Source organism: Chrysemys picta, chromosome 3 (genome assembly GCF_011386835.1).
Source record: "Chrysemys picta bellii isolate R12L10 chromosome 3, ASM1138683v2, whole genome shotgun sequence".
Taxonomy (NCBI): Eukaryota; Metazoa; Chordata; order Testudines; family Emydidae; genus Chrysemys; species Chrysemys picta.
Window position 1 is genome coordinate 109,234,506 of NC_088793.1, and position 23,294 is coordinate 109,257,799.

General features: G+C 39.5%; 2 protein-coding genes across 2 annotated transcripts in view; both read left to right on the forward strand.

The window, feature by feature from the left end:
- LTV1 (LTV1 ribosome biogenesis factor) lies at window positions 1-17,303 on the forward strand. The gene is made up of 11 exons (XM_005280406.5): window positions 1-272; window positions 2,452-2,583; window positions 3,709-3,900; window positions 5,998-6,085; window positions 7,237-7,381; window positions 8,068-8,311; window positions 9,873-10,000; window positions 10,980-11,116; window positions 11,423-11,475; window positions 12,299-12,499; window positions 14,136-17,303. The coding sequence occupies exons 1-11, from the start codon at window positions 270-272 to the stop codon at window positions 14,247-14,249; spliced, it is 1,437 nt and encodes a 478-aa protein (XP_005280463.2). The 5' UTR covers window positions 1-269; the 3' UTR covers window positions 14,250-17,303.
- ZC2HC1B (zinc finger C2HC-type containing 1B) overlaps window positions 14,237-23,294 on the forward strand; it is a 25,878-nt gene continuing 16,820 nt past the window's right edge. Inside the window, exon 1 of the mRNA XM_065588772.1 lies at window positions 14,237-14,366. Within this exon, the coding sequence (XP_065444844.1) occupies window positions 14,364-14,366 (3 nt within the window). The 5' untranslated portion in view covers window positions 14,237-14,363. The remainder of the gene's footprint in view (window positions 14,367-23,294) is intronic.

The window sequence follows — 23,294 nt, forward strand, 5'->3', positions numbered from 1 at the left end:
GTCTCTTTAACCCTGTCTTCCGCGAGAGGGCTTCCGTCACCCCTGGCAGTTCTTTACTCTGCAGCAGAAGGCTCATTTACTGCCACTGCGTTGGTTTGGAGATGTCAATCCGCCCCCCCCCCCCCCACGGACAGGAGCTGGTTTATCCCAAGATGGCGGCGGTTCCCAGTTCCGGGCCGACTCACGTGGGAGTGAGCCAGACTCGGGGTCTCCCGTAGCGTGGTCCCCCAGGACTGCAGAGCGCGCGCCGCTGCACCCACTTCCGAGCCATGGTGAGTAACGGCCGCGGAGGAGCGAGGGGAGAGAGTATGAAACCTTCCTCACGGGAGGGGGGCGCGCGCTGTTGTCACTCGCTCTCTCCCCCCCCCCGCGCTTTGCCCCCGGGCGCTTTGAGAAAACACCCCCCCCCCATGGGGCCGCAGGGAGGGTGGAGCGCCCCGCACCTCATCTCAGCGACATTAACTCTGGAGCCTAATGATGACCGTGGCCACTTTACGCCCTAATGTTAGGGTGGGGGTTGGCCTTTGCTGGGAATTAGAAGGCGCTGCTGAGGAAGGCCGGTGTCTTTGATTAGTTGTCGTTTGTTAAATCGTGCCTAAGACCCATCACCACCGGGCTTGCATTGTGCTAGATGCTGTACAAACACAGAGTAGCAGACCGGCCCTGCCCTGAAGAGCTCACAGTTCAAGTAGCCAAGACAGACACAGGGTGGAAGGAGTATATGTACAAGCTATCCCCAAGTATTCAGAAATCATCAAGCAGGCCTAAACATCATCAAACTTTTTTTTTTAAAATGGTTTGGGGATCTTTTAATTACATTCTTGTTTCGGAGCACCTGGCTTATATTTGCTTCAGAAGTTCAGGTGTTTTTCTATATCTATGAGGACTAGAAGTTCAGAGGATTTTCTAATGACAGCTGAGATTCTCAGATAATCCTTTGGCTGTGGGAGAGTGCCTGTCTTTAAGAAAAACACCAATATCTCAAGCCTTGTGCTAAAGTCAGGAGAGTTGGCAACAGTGATAAGTTACAAGGAGAGAGGAGATGGAGAGACCCAGAAAAGAGGAAAGATTGGTGATGAAGAGAAACCAAGGATAGAAATAGAGGTAGCCCTAAAAGGAGGCATAACTTTCCAGTGTGATAAAATACTGAACAGATATTAACTAAGCGGTATGTTTATTACATACACGCAATACTCTACCCTCCATCTCTGTGCAAACCTGCCACTGATATTGGCATATAGGATGGCGCATAGGTCTGAAATCATTTCCTGGCCCTATACAGACCATAATTATAAGTGGAATTCTGCCCTCTCCACAGAATGGGCTTCAGAGGCACACTTAATAGTTTAATCCACAAGATACTGGGCTGTAGGAATGGAGACCTGGATTTTAAACATTGCATTTGTACCACCATTCTCCTCGAAATTCACAGTTAGCAGTAGTGGCATATATGTCTGCTTACTTACAGTCTTGCATCTCATTTTGTGATAATTCCAGACATAAGATTCCAAAATGAAAACAATATTAAAAACGTACCCTGGCAGCTGATATCTTCTTACACGAATGTATCCCAAATGCTACATAACATGTTACACTATCTGATTTACATTTTAAAATTAAAAAGCAAGGAGGGGAAGGTTAGGCTTATTCTGTAACTTACACGATGAAAATGTTCTCTTCTAATTTTTTAACCTGTCCGAGTTCCCAGTAGTAGAACTGATTGGAAACTTATATATGTATATATATATATCCACACAGTTGTATAGAGAGTTGTAGAATATATTTTCAACAGGATAGTGCTTCAGATCGCTGAGGAATTCGGGAGGCTGAGATGGTTTATTGTATGTGGCAGTGGTTCAGTTGACAATTTCATTATAAGTAACTGGGCTAGAAATATATAGATATCATTTAGACAACAGTCTATATCTATATATGGGAAGCTACATTTGCCTGTCCTGAGGAATTTCCACCTGTCCATTTCCCTGTTTCCCAGTTTGAACTTTCTGTCACACATGCCCTGATGTTCAGAGTGCAGTTACTTAAGAACACCAGAGAGCACAGCTGAAAATCATGTACTGTAATCAGTCCGTAATTCATGTTCTGTAGAATTATACATTAAACACATATATATCTGCAGTTGACACTTAGAACATGTGAAGTGTACTTCTTTTAGATGATGCAGTGCATGTGGCAAGAACACATCTAATTTTGGTTTCTTTTTAAGCCCAGCTGTTCAAGAGTATGTAACATTTTCTGAAATTTTATAGCAAAGAACATGTGTGTGTATATATGTGTTGGGGAGGAAAGGGGTTCCTTAGAAAAGTGTGTGTGTGTGTATATATATATATATAATATATATATATATATATATATATATATATATATATATATATATATATATATATATATATTATATTATATTATAACCAGAACATAACTTTTCTTTTGCAGCCTCACAGAAGGAAGAAACCCTTTATAGAGAAAAAAAAAGCTGTAACATTTCACCTGGTACACAGAAGTCAGAGGGACCCTTTGGCAGCTGACGATACTGCACCTCAGAGAGTTCTGTTGCCTTCACAGAAGGTAAATGCTCACTTCGACCATGGAAGCTTGGATTAGAAATTAATATTGCAGGAGAGTAAAATGATTATAAGATTTTACTATTCAGGGTCATAACTTGAGAAAAAGGGAGATGGATTGGGAATAGGTTTTAGTTAGAAGATTGGACTGAAATCTACCACAGTGTAAGAGGCTGGATGTTCGTGTTTTTGCGAACACACTCAAAACTTCATAATTTTTTACACTCCTATACAGACAAGTCCTCAGCATTTTACTAAACACTTCCCAGTGAGAGAATTTTACCTAGCCAGAGGTGGTTATGGTGGATGCGGGGGGAGGTGGGGGTGCAGAACCCACCAGCGAGGTCCAGGGACAATGTACCGTTGATAAACCCTGGAATTTAGGAGTTCAAGGCTCCCAGCCTCAAAATTAATCCATGCTGCCTCTCTGTAGTGAACAGTCATAATAAATCTCTGTGCAGTGAATGTGTATTTGTATAGCTTCTGTACACACGGAAATTTGCAAAAGTTTTATAAGTAAATGTTTTGCTCGTGGGCTGAACACCTTGTTAAGTGTGTGTTGGATTCAGGGCTGGCTCTAACTTTTTTGCCGCCTCAGGTAAAAAAGAAGAGTGCCGCCCCACCGTAACACACACCCCTCTCCCCCCAAGCGCCATGCCGCCCAACCCCCTCCCCCCCAGCGCCGGGCCGCACCGCGCCCTGCCCAGCCAAAACAAAAAAACACTCAAGCGCCGCCCCGCCGAACAACAACAACAACAAAACCCACCGCGAGCGCCCTCTGCCACCCCTTCTAAGGTGCTGCCCCAAGCACGTGCTTGGTCGGCTGGTGCCTGTAGCCGGCCCAGGTAGGATTGTTTTTAAAACAAAAGTTTAGTTATACTACAAAACTGATCTTGTGTGTTTTTAAAAAAAAAAAAAAAAATCCTTCCCAATCCTTCAGACTAAGGTTGTTTTCATTTCTGTCTTTTATCTGTTTGGGGGCTTTGTTTTTGTTTTTTTGTTTTTTCTGCTAGGTGTCCTTGTTTTTCAAGATGAGGATTCCCAGGTTATGTATTTGAGATCGACATTATTGCTAATGAATTTGAATCTGATCTAATTTATTAATCCTAATCTTTTTTACAATCTCAAGGGAGATGAGGAACAGAGGAGAGAAGAGCAGAGGAAATATGGAGTGTTCTTTGATGATGACTACGACTACTTGCAGCATCTAAAAGAAGCCTCTGGTCCCTCAGAGCTAGTCCCGTCTGATGTGTCTGGTCAACAGAGCAGGATTATAGTGAGAGGGGAAGGAGAGAGAGAGGAAGAAAGTCAACAAATTCCAGTAAGTATGGTATTTGCTGCACTGTTGACCATTCTTGTGTTGTATCTTGCTGAGTTTAACATCCTGTAAATCCAGCTACATGTTTAAATTTAATAACCTTGTTCAAAAAGCGTTCATGTGGTTATAAGCTACTTATGAAGGATTCCGTTTTTCCCAGGTACTTTGGCATACCAAATTTCCTATTTGATCATAGGCAAAAGTATTATATTGGCAATTAATGATCCATTCGTTATTTAGAAGCTGCAAAGCCCTTAAATGATTTTCATCATGACAGTGAGGGTTCTTGTGTGACCCAAAAGGGATGGGATCCCATAATAGTTGTATGGAAAAAAACCATGCGAGTTGCTCTCACTGCTTTTGCATTTGGTTATAATTATTATAAAACACTCAGATTTTGTGGTAATGGATTGTGATGAAATCTTAAATAAGTAGTAATAAACTAGAAACTATATCAAATATTGGTTAAAAAAGTAATGAAACAGAATCTGGGGAAAATACAGGTGAATGCTTCCAATGTTGAGTACAGTGAAGTTTTGACCTTCCGTAGTGTGCCAGAACACCATGTTAGTGGTTTGGAAAGCTATTAGGTAACCCTCACACACAGTGGAGCGTGCAAGAAAAGTGTACAAACTGAATCGACGATAGCTTATTTTAAGGGCATGGGGAAGTGTGGCTCTACAGAGTTTTTCAATTTTGATGAAAACTGGCACATATGTTGTCATAACTATAAAGGGAAAGGTAACCTAGTACTGTACACAGGACAGCTAAAATCCTTCCTGGCCAGAGACTCCAAAATCCTTTTCCCTGTAAAGGGTTAAGAAGCTCAGGTAACCTGGCTGGCATCTGACCCAAAGGACCAATAAGGGGACAAGATACTTTCAAATCTTGGGTGGGAGGGGAGGCTTTTGTTTATGCTCTTTGTTTGGGAAGTTGTTCGCTCTTGGGACTGAGAGGGACCAGACATCAATCCAGGTTCTCCAAATCTTTCTGAACATGTCTCTCATATTTCAAACTTGTAAGTAAACAGCCAGGCAAGGCGTGTTAGTTTATCTTTGTTTTCTCAACTTGTAAATGTACCTTTTACTAGAGTGTTTCATCTCTGTTTGCTGTACTTTGAAACTAAGGCCAGAGGGGGGTCCTCTGAGCTCTTTAAGTTTGATTACCCTGTAAAGTTATTTTTCCATCCTGATTTTACAGAGAGGATTTTTACCTTTTTCTTTAATTAAAAGCCTTCTTTTTAAGAACCTGATTGATTTATTTCCTTGTTTTTAGATCCAAGGGGGTTGGATCTTGATCCACCAGGAGTTGGTGGGAGGAAGGAGGGGGCGATGGTTAATTTCTCCTTGTTTTAAGATCCAAGGGGTTTGGATCTGTATTCACCAGGGAATTGGTGAAGAGTTTCTCAAGGCTTCCCAGGGAAGGGAATAAGCTTTGGGAATGGTGGCAGTGGACCAGATCTAAGCTGGTAGTTAAGCTTAGAAGTTTTCATGCAGGCCCCCACATTTGTACCCTAAAGTTCAGAGTGGGGAAGCAGCCTTGACATATGTTTTTAAAACTAAGTATATTTTGACCACGTTATAAAAAGTTCCATAAAAGTCATTACTTTGGAAGCACTGTTTCTAAGTTTAAAGTCTTGCACATAGAAAGAGCTTTAGAAGGGAAATCTTAAAATGGTCTTTAGTAATGCTTATGCTATTAAGGAAGTAGAAAGTTGCTTCTGGTTATTTCCTGCACAACCATTTCCTCGGTCACATCTTGAAAGCTTTCAAACAATCTTTGTACTGGGGGAATATGCATACTAAGGGCAAAAATTCTTCATTGGCTAACTTCCATTACTTAGTCCAGTAAAGAAACAAGGTGAGGGAGGTAATAACTTTTATAGGACCAACTTCTTTTGGTGAAAAAGACAAGGTTTTGAGCTACAGAGTTCTTCTCAAGTCCACTAAGAAACTCAGTTAAAATCCTGTTTTCTCCAGGTAAGTAAGCAGTAATTTTCAAAGATTTGTCTCTGTCAGAGTACTCAAAACATATGATCACTCTTGCATCTTTAAGACTACTTTAAATAAATAACTGTTTTGTTTCCTTTTTTGTTTAAAGTCTCCCACTATTAAGTTGCCTTCCTCAGTGTTTGCCTCAGAGTTTGAAGAGGATGTGGGACTGTTAAATAAAGCTGCTCCTGTTTCAGGTACCATACAACTCTTTACCTCTTCTTCTTTTGTGAAGCTAATGGTCCTCTTGGTGACCTAGGTGAAATTATATTTTTGTTAAACATTAAGGTTGTTCATCTATTGATATTATTGTTTTGCTTCAGGTACGTCTCCATAATTGAGGAGAACCAAAAAGTGACTCAAGATTTATTTTCCTCAATAATTGAATCGGTGCCTTTCTTTGGCATTATATAGTAACTGGTTCTAATCCTTGGGTTTGTTGTATTGTGCAGGAAACCCTAGTTGGGAAAGGAGGAAGAGAGGGGAAAATTCTTCAGAGGGTTTTTTTTTTTTTTTAAGGAATTTTGTCAGTCCTTTAATGCCCCATTCCTTTATTGGGTTATGTGCAAGTATATCTTTGTGCCCCTGTAGAGTCCCACTGATGCAAAAGTTCATCTACATGCATCCCAGTATAGAACTGGGGCTTCATTCTCAAAGTTTGTCTTCCTTGAAAGAAAAGTAAATTCCATTCAGCATCCCAGTGTTGTAGTCTTAAACTGTAGGATGATTTAAGTATTCAGTGTTACAAAGATGCACAGTGTGCTTGCATAATATACCTATGTGTGCCATTCTGGTATAGCATCTATCACACATTCTCTGATTGGGGTTTAAAATCCATAGTTCCTTCTGGCCAGAAAGGTAGGTTTTAATGACAACTGTGCAACAAACTGAAGTAGAGGATTAGTTTTGTGGTCTGTGTGTGTGTAATTTAGAAAGTGTGTGTGTATATGTGTATATATATACACACACACACACACACACACTGCAATGGAGGATGTATGTAGGAGAAGCAGTCATCCAAATCAGAATAAATCATGTATAATTGGTGAGAAAAGTCGCATGTTATCATGTGTTCAGACTATTGGACCACACATCTGTCTGACTTCTAATGAGCAGAGTTATAGTTTTTAATTGAAACATTGTACATTGTCAAATTCAACTCAGCAACTTTGCCCTGTACTTCTAATGAATTCTTTAAAATTCTTCCCTTCCTTCCCAAAAAGGGGTTATTTGAGCTCCGCAAATAGCTCCACTTGGTACAAATTAGCATTTGTAGTTGGGAACCTTTGTTTCTGGCAAGTGGCTTGGGGATGCAATGCCAATTTTAAAGCATTCTTTTCCATTGTAGGACCCCGTTTGGATTTTGACCCTGATATTGTCGCAGCTCTTGATGATGACTTTGACTTCAATAATCCAGATAATCTTCTCGAAGATGACTTTGTCCTAAAGGCCAGTGAGCCAGGGAAAGGGGTCTGGAAAGGAGAAGATTGTCGGTATATGAAGCTTTGCAGAACTCTTTAATGTCATAACAAATAATGCAATATTGTTCCTAGTTCTTTTTTTGTTTTTTTGTTTATCTGTTTGAAACAACAACACTAAATTCACAAATATATGGAATTTACTTAGTAAACAGGATTATGAGATCTAAACTGTGTTTCCAAATCTAATGCAATCTCAAAACACTTCCAGTATTATAGGCAATAATATTACAGGTGGTCATTGTAGTGTGTTTACAAGACCTTGGGAAACATCTTGTTACTATGAAGTGAGGTTTTTTGGGTATTTCTAGCATTAGCTACTGGTACCACTTCTTTCATAAGCACATGCATAGTTTTACTCATATTAATATTCCAGTATTCTTTTGCTTTCTCTTTCTTTTTCTGGTCCTGTTTCCTGATGTATAACTAACCAGACATGCTGCATTTGGAACACCAAGGGAACGACCAAGTGTGAAAGCATTTCTGGCTATTCACTCTAATCAAATATTTATTGGTACACCCTGATTTTAACTTGGGCAGCACTTTTACTACTAAACATTTCAACTTCTTGTATCTGCATGAGAAGAATCTTTTTTTAATTTAACTTGGCATAAGTTTGAGATGATAAAATAACACTGGGTAGACTCTGACAGGCTATACCCATTTCTTAAGTGGCTGATCTACAGATATATTCTACTCAGGAGCTCTGATACTGAGGATGAAGATGAGTGGGAGGATATGGATGATGGAAAGGACAACAACAGTAGTGATGAAGATTATGATTCAGAGGGTCCTTTGTCGGATGATGAGGGAGTTAGTGGAGAGATGAAAGAGTTTCTTTTCATGCAAGAGGAAACCAAGAGTCGTTTCACAGAATACTCCATAACTTCGTCCGTAATGAGAAGGAATGAACAGCTGACCCTGCTAGATGAGAGATTTGAGAAGGTGAGGTAGCTCACTGATAAAAATGCTAAGAAGCCCCAAGCGTATGAGAGAGAGGATATTTTAAACCTATTTCTCTGTGCTTTTTGCCCCATCCTGCTCTCCCCCACCCCAAATCCTGTAAGCCAGTGGCTTTCAAACTTTTTAGGCTGCGTACCCCTTTCCAGATAAGAGAGTCTACTGTACATCCCCACCTGAGATAGATGGAGGTGATTGGGGGGGGGGGAGGGGGCATGCAGGGTCACATGACAATCCCCCATCACCCCTGATTTTTCAAACTGGGGGGGACATCCAGGGGGATGCAGAGGAATATTCAGGGGGCAAGTGGCTACGTCAGATGTCTTGGGAAAGCCCTGCATGCCTGGGCTCAGGGAGGGAGCACCACCTCTGCTCTCCAACTCACCTCAGTGGGCCAACCAGCCTGTCAGGGTGTGGGGGGAGACAACCAAAAATTGTAACTCATGGCAGGGATTACAAAAAGTTTGAAAACAGCCCCCCACTTCAACGTTCCTCCGCACCCCCTTAGGGGGCACCCACTACGGTTTGAAAACGTCTGATTCTCAGTCACATACAGAAAGGAAATGTACACCAATGCAGCTGCGGTTTTAATTTTAAGGCGATTAAACATTGATTAGATTGCCAATTCTTACTAAATAAAATGTGTTGTCCGCCATTACAGGATTTTTCTTGCATACCCCAGTTTGAAAACCACTGCTAAGCTGATCCATGCGCATAGACCCTTTTGCATTACAAGAAATGAGTTTGAGTATGGGTTTTAAATGGTTCTCATCCAATGCATGGTTGTATTATCTCATTCACATTAAAAGGCCGCAGGGATGTAATCCTAACTACGGATTTCCTCTTTTCCTGCCTCCAACAACTATAATAATTTCCATTGCTATGGGGCGATGTGGAATCTCAAGCAGTAAAGGATATATAATTTGTCAAATCACATTTCCATCTGTAAAGTGGGGGTGGTATTTTAGTCCTGTGAGATGGATTTATAAGATGTTTTAAAAGTGCTTTGATCTAATTGTATGAAGTGTGGTGGATGCATGAAGTCTAACTTTTCCAGTAGGCAGTGGCAGTCTAATTAATTTACTTAATTATCCCGAACAATGTCCCAAAGAGAAATGACTAATTTGACTATATAACATTGAAAGATAATTAATTTACTATTGGTATGCTCATGTCAATTGGAGGTAAAGGAGAGAGCCTGCTGCAGGCCTACCCTTCGCTGTTACTACTACTGTATTTGTTTTGTAGACTTGTTTCAAAGACTTCTATGAGGGGAGAAAGAAATGGGAGTGAATGGAAAGAAATTATCATTATTGTTATCATAATGCTAAGGAGACCTAGTCCTGGAGCAGGACCTCATTGTGCTAGGCACTGTAAGAACACAGAACCGACAGTCTCTGCCCTGCAAAACTTTTTGTTATAAATAGTGTGAAAATGAATTTTTAATATCCAGAGAAGCTGTTGAACAACATTGCATTTGTCTCACACATGCAATCTAGATGCAAATATTCATCATTCGTTTAGCTTTGTGTTTTTTCCTTTTTAGTTCTTTGAACAGTTTGATGACGATGAGATCGGAGCGTTGGATAATGTGGAATTAGAAGGCTTTATTCACACCGACAGCACTCGGTTGCAAGAAGTCCTGAATGACTACTACAAAGAGAAAGCTAAGGAGTGTGTAGAATCACTTTTAGAGCTACTTATGTGAATCAGAACTAACACTAATTACACGTTACTCACTCTAGTGACATGTTATCTCACTTATTAAGATAAAATCTATCTGAGTTTTAATTTACTTCGATGGAGACCGTATTTTTGTTTGTAGGATGTAATTAGTTTAGTGTTTGTAAAATATTCATATTTTTATTTAGCAGTGGATTTCTATTGAATTGAGTGGTGATGCACCAAAGTGTTATGGAGTGGGTTTTTTGATGCTTGCAGTCTTACTGAAAAGGGGACATAATTGTATCCCACTTAACTACAGCTAATGTTCAGAGGCCTTCTTAGCCCTTCTGATTTGCAAGGAAGTTACTGATTTGGACTGAGGTTTCCCCTACCATGCATCTTTCTGTTGTAACTGACCCTGCAGCAGAGTATCTCCATCTGTTGTGGTGTACAGAACCAACAGCAGAACCTGTTATGTACATAGTGGAATGATTTGTGTATCATGATTGTATACCTGATTGATCATGTATACCTAATTGAACACTTATGACCCAATCCTTTGCATTCAGATGTGGAGGGGGGACAACAGTCAGCCAGCCATTCGGTTCACTGATGTTTCCTCCTTCCTGCATTCAGGTGCGCCAAATATTCTTGAAAGTAGAGGCAGCTTTCTTAGCAATCTACCTCTGACAGTGCAGATATTTAAATAGTCTGGTTATTTTGGAGATTTGTGGAGAGAGAGGATAGGGGAAAGGAAAAGAAATTCCCATGTCACATTACTAAGTGGTTTGTTTTTGTTTTTAACACAGGTAGGAATGTTTTTTTTCTGTCTTTTGCAGGGAGGAGGTTATGTAGTCACAGATTTAAATAAAAGGGGTGGAGGGAAAGGGTAAGCCTTCATTCTTTTTTTCAGTGTTAGGAAGTTATAGTGAAATTCTTATTTTTCCTTTCCCTGACTCCCACCCTCTTCTCTTACCTTCTCTAAAAGCTGTGTGAAACCTGATGCTCTTGAACCAAGAAAGGATTTAGATTCTCCCCTTAATGAGAAGGGGGAGGAAGAAGAAGAAATCGTAACTTTAGTTATTGAGGAACCCAAAGAGAAGTGGGATTGTGAATCCATTTTGAGTAAGTATGTGAGGCTCTTACTTTTTCCAGGGATAGTAAAGCAGATGGTAGATTGTCGTGTTACTGATAGCAAGGTTTCTAGTTAAAATAGCTTCTGCATTTCTCTGTGCTTTTGACTGGCACATAACAGCATACATTCTCATTAAAGAAATTTGGCCAGGGGTGTATTAATTGCACTAAAACATAACTAATTGCCATGAGCCTTTCAAATTTTATATATAACTTTTTAAAAAATTGCTATGCAAATTGGGGTGGTATTTTTCAGTGTACAACCCTCCATTATCTTTGTTTTCTTTCTTGCCTTAGGTACATACTCAAACTTGTATAATCATCCAAAACTTATTGAGGAGCCAGCAAAGGTAAAATCGTTAGGCTTATTTTCTATATTCTATGAAGTTTACAGAAGTCTAAGCAGCAGCATGGCTTGTAGAGTCAAGACAAAGACAGTTACTTTCCTGTTGGCTGTATTTGTCTTTGAGTTGACCTGCAAATGGGGTGTGGAGGTAGGAATGTTGTGTTCTGTTTTGCTGCTTCATGATTTTTAAAACATTTAGTAGGTGGCTTTTTTAAAGGTGGGAAAGGGGGCAAGAAAGGAAGAAAATTCAAAATTTGCATAACCTGTTTTTCCTGGAGAATTAGTAAGATTATATCACAAATATCAAGAGCGTACAACCTGTGCATACTTGCGAGAAATCAGTTCTTTTGGAGGTGGATTTCTACTGTCCCTTTTAGGACTGAGAACTCTCACCACAGTTCTTTTGTCCTCCAACGAGTTCCCCAGCAAAATTTAAAATGCATCTTGATATTTCTGAAGTTCAAAAAATAAAGCAGACCTCCTCATAAAGAAGCAAAGAGGATACAACCCTAATTTTTTTCCTTACTAGTTACCTTTAAGTAAAACTTAAATAAAAGGAGGGAGGGAAAGTAATGTTAAATATAACTTTTAAGGCCAACTTCTGCCACAGATATGTACGTGTAGTTCTTGTTGAGTTTGATGGGAAATCGTGCATCTATTTGAGGGCAGAATTTGGTTGTGTGTTCACTATTGGAAAATTTGTAGCATTATTGGTGGCTCTATGTTATTGCTGATAAGAAGGGTGATCCATAAACCTTGGAAGAAAAGCAGGTGGAGGATGGAGGGTTAAAGACAACTAATTCATTGGCACATTGTCTGTATTTTAGTCCAAACCAATCAAAATTTCTCACAAGAGTGGAATCCCACTGGATATCTTGCCTCAGAGAGGTCTTACGGCTAAGCAGACTGAACGCATGCAAATGATTGATCAAAGTGATCTGCCAAGAGTATCCACACAGCCACGTTCCAAAAATGAGAGCAGAGAGGATCGAAAAGCTAGAAAACAAGCTATAAAGGAAGAACGAAAGGTAAAATCTAGTCTTTAATATTTTAAGACAACCTCTCGGGAAAATCTGTTGCTCTGTTCCTCATTATTCTGTTTTTTTTAAAAACATTTTTTCTTTTAAACCAATTTATTTTGTTTCTGGGAATTATTGGGAAAAATTCACTGGTCTTCAAGGGTTGATTTCTGTATCTTTCTGGAAAATACCATTCACTGGAAAGTTCGATTATTATTTTTCCCCAAAAGTAGGAGAATGTTTTCTTGGTAATCATTCTGCAAAGATTCTCAATTTCTTTCAATAGCCTTTTATCTTTACTTAGTTTTCCCTCTTCTGTCTGCTCTTAGTTTCTCCCTCTCTGTCTTTGGTCTCGTTTTGTTTTTGTTTTATTTTGTTTTCCCCCCCTGGGCTGTCACTACAGAAAGTAAATTCACTTCCTACTTTCAATCTTTTCTGGTACTGCTGCCGCCGCCGCCACCACCAGCCCGGTTTCGTTTATTCTGACCTTTAAAAGCTGGATCATGCCAGCCACTGGCAAAGGAAAAAACAGAAGAGGTAGCTGAAACTGGAGTCTTTTTTGTTAGATAAAAGTCTAACATGCTTCAACCTGGGAAAAGAGAATGTGAAGCAGCATGTCTCTAAAACTTAGATATTACTCCTGGGGGAATTCTGCGCCACTGCGCAATGCAGAATTTTGTAGAAATTAGTGCACACACAGATTTTCCTTTCCCCTCACAGAAATGGGCTGCAGTGCTGATAGCTGCCACTAGAGGCCACTGGATTCAGCAGAGCATAGCTTGTACACCGAAGACTCTGCTGGGGGGAGGGGGAGGGAGCTAAAGGGTTCCTGGCAGCTACAGTTCCCAGCATTCCCTGACGGAAGGAGAGGGCGGTACGCCGGAAACTCTGCAAGCCTGAGACCGAGCATCAGGCTTTCTCTCCCATCTGGATCCCTGGGCTCGGGCTGGGGAGGGAGCAGGAGGAGAAGGGTGCCTGGGGAAGGGGGGCCCCACAGCTGGGCTCTAGGAGGAAGGAGGTGTGGGTATCTGGGCTAGGGATGGGGTGCCCCACGGTTGGGTTCTGGGGAGGAGGGCGTTTGGGTGTATGGGTGGGGGTGCAGAGAAATAGGAACTGGGTTGTCACAGGGTTTCTAACTCTACTCCTGGGGGAGATTTTCTGTGTGTCTGAATTGTTACAAACATACTTGGTGACTGGTATTTTGAAATAAATTACCAAAATAATTGAAACTGGCATGATTATGTAGTGTTCTTTTGACAAATAAAATTTGGAGAATTTTTTGGCACAGAATGCCCCCAGGAGTAAGATACGTGGGGCACCCTATGCTGCAGGTGCTACAACGGTACTGTTGCAGCACTGCAGCTATTCCACTGTAGTATAAACGCTTGCTTCCATCAACATAGTGGTGACTGCACTGTGGCATAGGTTGTCTTAACTATATCTCTTGGGTATGAATTTTTCATACCCATGAGCGATGTTGCTAAGTCAACCTAAGTTTATGTGTAAACCAGGCCTTATTTAGCATGTCTCTGAAAGTTATTCAGATATCTCCTTTGGATTGTGAAGGTGTTGGGGAGTGAATTATATACTTCTCTGCAAATCTCAAAAATAGGTTTTTAATGTGTAAGTCCCTTCATGTTTGCAGGAACGGAGAATGGAGAAGAAAGCCAACAAATTAGCCTTCAAGTTGGAAAAAACAAGGCAAGAAAAAGAACTGCTCAATCTGAGACAGAACGTTCAAGGGCTCAAGCTGTCGTAGTGGAACAGATGACTTTCATATTGTGGAAAGTTCTTTGCATTGTTCTTTGTGCTAGGATCTTGGGAAGACAATGACTCTCTTAACCTTGTCCCGTCATGGACAGAAGTTCATAACATGGTATTTGAATTTTTCTATAACCAGATCCAGTAATTACATTTAAAAAGATGGGAAAACAGCTGAAACAATTTTTGGTTACAAATTAAAATTTACAGTAGTATTACTGTATTTTTCTGTCATGAACATAACATGGCAGTTATTTATAAACTGAGTTACACTGGGAGCGTGTTAGGATACTTAAATTACAGAAAAATATATATCTTCTATGCAACAGGTTTTGTATATATTGAGAAAATTTAACTATTATGATTCAAGAGCCCTCGGTGCTGTTTCTTGATTAGATTTACCTATCTGAATGTGCGTAAAATAACTTTCCCTCCCTTTATAATGGTATTTAAATGCAGGTTCAGTTGGAAACCATGCTTTGACCTTAGCACAGTTCAGTATATCAAGAATATGCAGTATTTTCCGCCAAGCCCTGTCCAACTGTCTGAGGTATCTATTGCTGTTTGAATACTATTGTGAAGAGTATTAGAAAATCGTATTTTAAGAGAGATGTTTAGAAAACTGTTTTAAATTTAAGGGTTGTCTAAATTCACATGGTTGTGCGTTCCATTTCATTTGGCGGGTGAAATAATTAAAGATATTTAATGCAAGATTTAGGTTGTACATTTAAAATCAAAGTTAGCAACTTTAACATCATAATTTCCTCATGAAATTAACTTGGCTGTATTGAACAGTCTTGCAAACAGTGTTTGCTATAAAATATTCAAACAGTAATAAGTCAAAACTATACACACCCAGATAAAAAGGAGTAGAGTATGCTACATACATGTGACACAATAAAAATTCTGTTGCACTTCCTGACTTTCTGGGACCTTAACTCTGCAGTCTTAACATTGCACGGTGAGGGAGCTAAACTATAAATGCAAACATTGGTGCTGTATGGGGTCTAAATCATCCATGACCTAGGCAGGAACCTCGTGGAGATGGGCAGTGGTTCATCCTAATCAGACACCGTAAACATCTTAGTTCTGACTCTAGCATTGGCTTTGATATCCTTCATTCTGTTGATGGCAGTGGGCCTATACACCTCAGAAAGGTGAGCAAGAGTTGCCCCTTTATGAGCAGAAAAGGGAAGTACCTAATCTTTGTAGTTCCACAGGACCACAACATGAACATCCTTTCATGCCGTTTTGCCATGGTCAGCTCAATGTAAAAGTCTCTGTGTATGCTGCTTGCGGGTGGGAGATTCTGGTAGAATCATAACCTATTTCTAGGATATCTGGTACTATTTTTGGAAGAATTCTGGACTGGTGCCCAGGATATAAGAGGAGAGAATTTAAATTACAGTTAATTTAATCTCATCCCAGTTGGCTAAATCCTGAGCACTTTAGGACTGGTGCCTGTGAGGCTTAAAGAAAAAAATATAAAAAAAATAGTGTTTTTTTTTTTTTTCCTTTAGTTTTTCTTAAGTTTTTGTCAGGTTGTTTTATTGCTTTTGGAAGTTTCTTTAAGTTCAACACAAACTTTCTCTCCTCTATGGGTCTGATGTAATTGTTTAAATTTCTGTTGATCCCTGTGTGAACTGACACAGCGGTACATACATTTCCCTTTCTGTTGTCCTTATGAACACTAAATGAAGATGAGCAGAAAGCAGTGTGAATCCTCTGTGTATAGAAACTTTTCAGAGTGCTTTGGTTATAACATCTATTGCTGCTTGTGAGATTGAACTATTGAAATTCAAACCTAAAACCAGTTTCCTTTTCTCTCAAATCTCTTCCCACGTTCTATATTAACCAAATCTGTAGAAATTAGCTCACCTAATTATGATATCTGAGGAGGGGGGAATTTTGTAGAAGTCCTGTATGACAAAAACATCTTTGTTCATGCTTTCATTTGACTTTTAGCTATACTAGTTTTCATGTATATCATAGGATAGGGCAGGATGTATATGTCATAATGGTTAATTATTTGGTTGCTAATAACTGGCAACTTGGATTATTGCAAACACTTGAACTGTGCAAGTAAAAGTTGACCACCTAGCACCCATGTTTCCTGAAAGTGTTTAAAGAGGGAATTTGAGAAACTTGTATATAGAGATGAGTCAGATGCATGGAACAGGTGAGTAACGTGCAAAGGTTAATATTTAGAGTAAAGTGTAATTTTGTGGGTTAATGAACATGAGTTTATTAGAAATATTGTCACATGTTCTAAAAGAGTACTATGATCTAGCTGCTAAAGTACACAAACCATAATCCTCTGCAGTTGGATATTCTGTTCAGTTGCTGAAGCAGAGGTGGGAAGTCATGAAAAAGGGTATTCTGCTTGTAGCTAGGCTTTGCTGCCAAAACTCTGTGCCAGATCAAGCAAGAAAAATCTTAATTTATTTTGTCCATTCCTAAAGAGGAATCACAATTTCTTTAGCTATTCTGATATTTGATTTGCCACAGTCAGTGTCCTGATATGCCTTGCATTATGCCATGAGAATGTTAGTAATACTCTATAAGACAGTTTGGGAATGTTTCTGTGCTCTAGTTGCCTACAGGAAGATGAAGCAGGCCTGTTCTTCCCATTGCTGCTTTATTACTGTATTATTTCCTTTCTCTCTTGGTTTACCACCTCTATAGAGCAAAAATAAATGAAAGGTAAGGATAACAAGAGCAGGCCAGAGCAGGAACAAAGACAATGGAGAAGTCAAGAGTGTTTTTAAAAGGGAGAGAACAGTGGGTGGAATAGAGGTTAAAAAGATGTTGGTTGGAAACAATGAAATTGAGGAGAGCTAATGGAATAGAGCAAAAGGTTATAAAATTACTTTGGTCCTCCATTGTTAACAATGTCACTGCTAATTGTTGTAATCAAGTTACTATATATGCCTTGGTATTCTTTTCCTAATGTCTGCTACAATAAAAAAAACTTGCCAAGAGTCTCATACTGCTAAGTGGCAAACCTTGCCTTCACTTCTATGAGATTACGTGCAAACCCTTAGACCTGCAAGTCTGTGTTTTGTTTTGTTCCCCTCCCGCCATAAATGGAGGGGGGGCCGGGGTTGGACCTCTTTACAGGTACACTCCAGCAATCTACTGTTTTTGCCTAATGCTGTGCTCAGTGTGGAGAGATTGAGATGAAATCAGATTTGTGTTGTGTTAAGACATGGTACTGTTGTTGGTTCTCTCAAAGTTTTCTTCCAAACCATTTTCCCCTTGAAAAATGCAGTTCAATCAAAACTGTGATGCTTAGCAAACTCATGTCAATTTCACTGAAATTTTACTTTGAAGGAAAACAGTGACATTCTGACAGTTTCAAAATGAAACCTTTTGATATTTCACTTTGAAACTACAGTACTTTGTTTTGAAAATTGTATTTTGTATTGTATATTATAAAATTGAAGGGGTTTTTTTGATTATCCAATGATTTCTTTTGTCAATCTTCTGTAGAGAATTTTGAACTTGCAGGCTTTTCCCAATTATAATGAAAACAAAATTAATAATCCTCAAAATGGAATTTCCATCCTCCACAGCTCTACTTGCTACTATCATGTTTTAGTTTAACATAACTTAACTAATTCCCAAGTTTAGATTCCTTAGATTCTGAAATTGTACATGAATAGTTTTTGGGGTTTTTTAGGGCATATTTTTCATTTTGTATAATCAAGTTTGCAGTTTGCTATAAAAATACATTTAGGCTACCTAGGAATTTTTCAGGTATTCCCTGAAGTATTCCCCAAGAAATACTTCATGTCCCCCCCACCCCTTTGCTCTGTTGTTCTTTGGATCCCTGACTTTCCAGTATACAGCTTTAAGCTGGCACTGACCAGCTCTTCTAAGCACCTATTCAAGAGCACTTGAAAATGGTTTTGCTTCCCTCAGAAATTTGAGAAATTAGGGGTAAGTACTAATATACACTGCTCTCTTCTTTCCTTGTATCTCCAGATCTTTGTACGACACGAAAGATCATAAGGACACTATTAGGAATATGGCATGTGAAGTTTTATGTTTAGTTTATACTTGTATATATGAAATGGATCAAACATTTGTGGCTTCCCAAAATGCTTGCAGTTATCTTCCATATTGGATTTGGTACAGCATAACTTTAAAATAGAAAGGTGGCTGTGTCTAAATATATGCAAACTTATAACTTACTGGGTTTGTCATACAGGCTGTTAGCTGATATGCCATTATACATATATCCTTATTTATTAATGAACCTACTACTTGGCTTAGTCTGGATCACTCCCAGCTATTTGAACAAATACTAAACTTCCGCTAGCCCCTTAATACACAATTAACTTGCAAGTGAACATTACTACTACAAAATAAAATCTTTCTTGAACATTATTTAATGCATCTGCTAAATATTCTGTCACAAAAGAAAAAAGGCTGTGTCACATTTGTAATAACAAAATGTATCTTACTGCTTTTAAAAATATAGGCCATCATCTTCCAGTTGACTGAGTCACTGCATCATTAAGGATCCTAATTTTTTTATGTGGTTTATGAATGAAAAGGATTGGAATAAAACAAAACCTGAGTGTGGGCATCCAGCTTCTCCTTTTTTAGGTGAGCTGTAATCTCTGTAGTGACATACTCTCTGTATTGTATCACATCTCCACTCTTCTATTATGATGTCATAGAATGACCTTGTTCTTTGCCATGCTGAAGGCAGCACGAGGAGGATCAGGTCTACTTTAATCTCAGTAAATGGTTTTGCAATACTGATTTCCTTTGTAGTCTGAATCAAAGGTACTCCTACATTTTGTTTCATAGTGTATACAAGTTACTGTTCCAGTCTCATACACTACATTCCAGATATTAAAATACTAGGGAAATCAAAAGTTAACCCCTTCACAAATGTTAGTTACACCACTCTTCTAGGTTTTATCTAACGCAGGGGTAGGCAACCTTTGGCACGCTAGCTGATTTTCAGTGGCACTCACACTGCCCGGGTCCTGGCCAGTGGTCCGGGAGGCTTTGCATTTTAATTTAATTTTAAACGAAGCTTCTTAAACGTTTTTAAAACCTTATTTACTTTACATACAACAATAGTTTTGTTATACATTATAGACTTATAGAAAGAGACCTTCTAAAAACTTTAAAATGTATTATTGGCAAATGAAACCTTACGTTGGCGTGAATAAATGAAGACTTGGCACACCATTTCTGAAAGGTTGCTGACCCCTGATCTAAAGTCTCATTAGCACTTGTTAAAGATGGTTCATGGGTGACTAGATAACTGCCTAGAGAGCTTTCAACTCTATGTAGAAGACTTGATTCCTGCATGATCATTGGAGGTGGTTGTTTTTAAGTAAAAAATACCAATCATTTGATTTGTGTGTTACACATTTTTCTAGTATGAGAATTCAAAATGGAATTTCTCAAAATGAAAAGCTTTTAAATTTTTTGTTTCAGAAAATGGTTTAGGTTTTACAGGGTTTTTCCCCCTTTTTCTCTCACTGGTGAACTTGTTTTCCCACTAGAAAAGTCAAGGGGAGGGAAGTAAAACGGTACTTTATCTCACTTAGTTATTTTTTTATTTAAAGTTTCACGGTTTTCTGGTGTGGGAAGAAAGAGTGGGAATTTTTTCGCTGTTTTGAAAAAGAAAGCTTGAAATGTTAAACTTCTTGAAATTTGTTTAGAAAACTAAGAGCATATTCCAATGCCATTTTTCCCCTTAAAAATTTAAATTCCAAAAATTTGTTGACCAGTTCTAATGGGTAGTAATAACTAAAATGTGCTATTACCTGATTACTGTTTTGGCATATGGAAAATAAACTGTTGCAGTCAGTTCTTAAGGGAAAACTATCTGTCACCACCAGCGAAATTGGCATGCTTGTGTGCAAAGTCAGTAGAGAGGCCAAGGATTTGAATTGCCATGGAAGATTAACTGCCTCGAGGTGGCCACTCCACATTAGGGTACTTGTGCTGTATTTGCCCCTACATTTCAGTCTCTAGGGTTGCTAATCAGCCACCTCTCACAATGAGTACATTTAAAATTTTTATTAAAGCTAATGTTAAAATAATTATGTAATACATAGGTTGAGATGAGGGTCTGTACATCTGGGTGTAGTGCTTAGATTATCCACAAATAAAAAGTTTGTTTTTAAAAGTCACATGATACATAGAGCACATAATCAGCAATAACCCTAATTTAGGTGAATAAATTTAAGAATACGGTTTAGATATTGGCATCCACGTATCCGGGTACATCACTCATGAGAAGTTGTACAGAGCTTTGGTACTAATGCACAAAGCAAACTATAGAGGAGGTGTATCCCCATGTCTGCACCATCTGGTAGGGAAGCGGTTGGGAGTACAAAATCAAACTGATTGCCATCAACCACTCCCTTTGCTTTCACAGCCCCATGCTACATTTCTATAGCTTTGGTAGGGAAAGTCCAAGAAGAATGGAAAAATGTCTGGGCAAGAGTCCCCCTGTGACTGGTGTGGGGGGTGGCTGTATACCAAAGCCCACTGGCAAAATCTCGATTTGTGTGGCTCTTAGACAACTTAGTAAAAGCATGTGTAGAGAAAGACACATGGTTCCTGCATTTAACCAAACACAAGTCTTAAAGTTAGATACTATCCCAGCCTTCTAGCAAATCCCCCTGGCTAAAGAATCTGTTAACTATACTCCTCCCCATTTGGAAGGTACCGTTTGAATCGTTTTCCATTTGGCATATCTTCAGCACCAAAGCATTTCCAAAAAAGACTGTCTCAGATTGTGTCAGGTTCTTCTGGTATCCTTTGCAATGCAGATATGTTGGTAGATGGTAGAGATTAAAAATGAACACTGTGTGTGATTACATGCAGTTTTGAGATGTTTTCAACAAGGTCACTCAGAAATGTGAATTCGGAAAGAAGCAGATAAAATTTATAGGACACATACTTGGCAAACGGAATTCAGCTGATTTCCAACAAACTGAAAGCATTATTCACCTTACCTGACCCCAAAGATGTTTCTACTGTAAGAAGATGCCTGGTCAAGACAGATCATTTTGGGAAATTCTTACCAATTTTAGCTCCTCTAAAAATCTTTAAGAGATTTTCTTAATGATCACAATATGTGATCTGGTGGACTGCACCACAAAATGCATTTAATTGTATAAAAGAACTACTGACATCTCTGCCCGTTCTTACACGATATTCAGTAAACTATCTGTCAACAGTAGCAACAGATGCCTCTTCATGTGGGGTAGTGCTCACGCAAAAGCAGCCAGGAGACATGAGACCTGCTGCATTCATATCAAGAAGCCTTACAGAAACTGATCAGTGGCATACTCAGGTGGAAAAGGAAGCTCTAGCAATCCCTTGGTCCTCTGCATATCTGGCTTGAATTTTAACACAGAAACAGATCACAAGCCCTACGGGGATTATTGGATTCAAAACCACTGAATGACCTGTAACTGAGGGAGCCCCTCAATGCCAACTGGCAGAGGGCACACTATACTGTAATTCTCATCAGGCCTGATACACTCAGTCCCCCAGTTTGCCAGTGTCATAATCCGTGTCTTTAAGGCTTCATGTTGTTGGATTAAAAGTAATATAAATGCTTTGGGTAAAGTATGGTCCAGTACAGACCCTGGATTTGTCTTGTATTATTAGAAAGAAATAGGTCTCCCAGCCTGCTGAGTTTGTGCTAATTGAAGCAGGCCTGTTAGTTTGCAAGGTTTGTGCTAATTGTAGAAAAACAACCAGAGACAAAGAGTCTGTTCTGAAAGCGGTAAGATAACATGTTACAAATATTTTTCTGAACTCGGGAACAAAATCTGTTGTTCCTCCACATTTACATTCCTATCTTGCTTGTTTTCTTTTCATGTGTAACAAGTGGCATGGATAGATTCATTGGAGTCTTGTTTTGTTACAAAAACATCTGAGTGCTGCGTATTAAGCTGAAGAGTAAAATCCTCAGCCGAAGTACCAGGCTGGCGTGGCAGCGAACTTCTGTGAGTGTCCAGTGAAAAGATGTCCCTGAGGAACTTGGGAATGGGGATTGACTGTGTTACCTGCTAGGAAAGGTTTGGGCTGGTAGAGTCCTGAGGAGTTTGCTGGCAAGGCAGACAAGCTGATGTATCAGCGGGCTGACTCATAGCTTAGCAGCAGCAAGGCTCACTTGCTAAGTCAGGGCGGTAACTCAGTTTTGGGTGACATGAGCAGGGCATCATATCTTCCACCTACGATTCAGATTTGATTGTGGATGATGCAGTTTTTTTTTTTTCAACATGTACCAGGGAAAACACATAGAAACAAACACTCTGTCTAGAGCCGCAATTGAGCAGCCAGCACCAGAAGATGAAAAGGCTTTAGAGAGAGATGTCAAAGGTTTAATGACCTCATTTTGGCAGCAATTCTAGCAGCTGCCAGCTAACATTAGAGATGAACAACTAAAGGATGAGACTTGCCAGAAACTGACTCAACTCTACCGAAGAAGGTGAGGTCAAAGGAGTCACCTTCCAGCAGACCCATATTGGTAGGACCAAAATGACCTTAACACAGTGGATGGTGTTTCTGAAAGGACAATGCATTCTTATCCCAGTGGTGCTTCAGAAAGAGATGCTCGCCAAAATCCATGGACTCCAAAGTATAAACAAGCACCCAGCGCAAGCACAACAATCCCTACTCAGACCAGGCCACCATATGGAAGTTCAGACTTTAGTAGAGGGCTGCAAGATATGTAAAAGTGGTGATGGTGGGGGGGAATCACCAGAACCATTACTCTCTGCAGAGCTACCTGACAGACCATGGCAGTGGTTAGTCACAGATTTGCTTTTCTGGAAAGGACATACATGCATTATTGTAGTTGATTGATTACTTTTCCAGATATATTGACAGACTTCATCAGCACAGGTCATCCAGAAACCAAAGTCAGTAGTTGCAAGATATGGAGCTCCAGAAGTCCTCATATCTAATAATGAGCCTCAGTTTACCTCTGAAACCTTCCTAGCATTTGCACAAGACTTTGATTTTGAACATTGTACTATTTGTCCACATT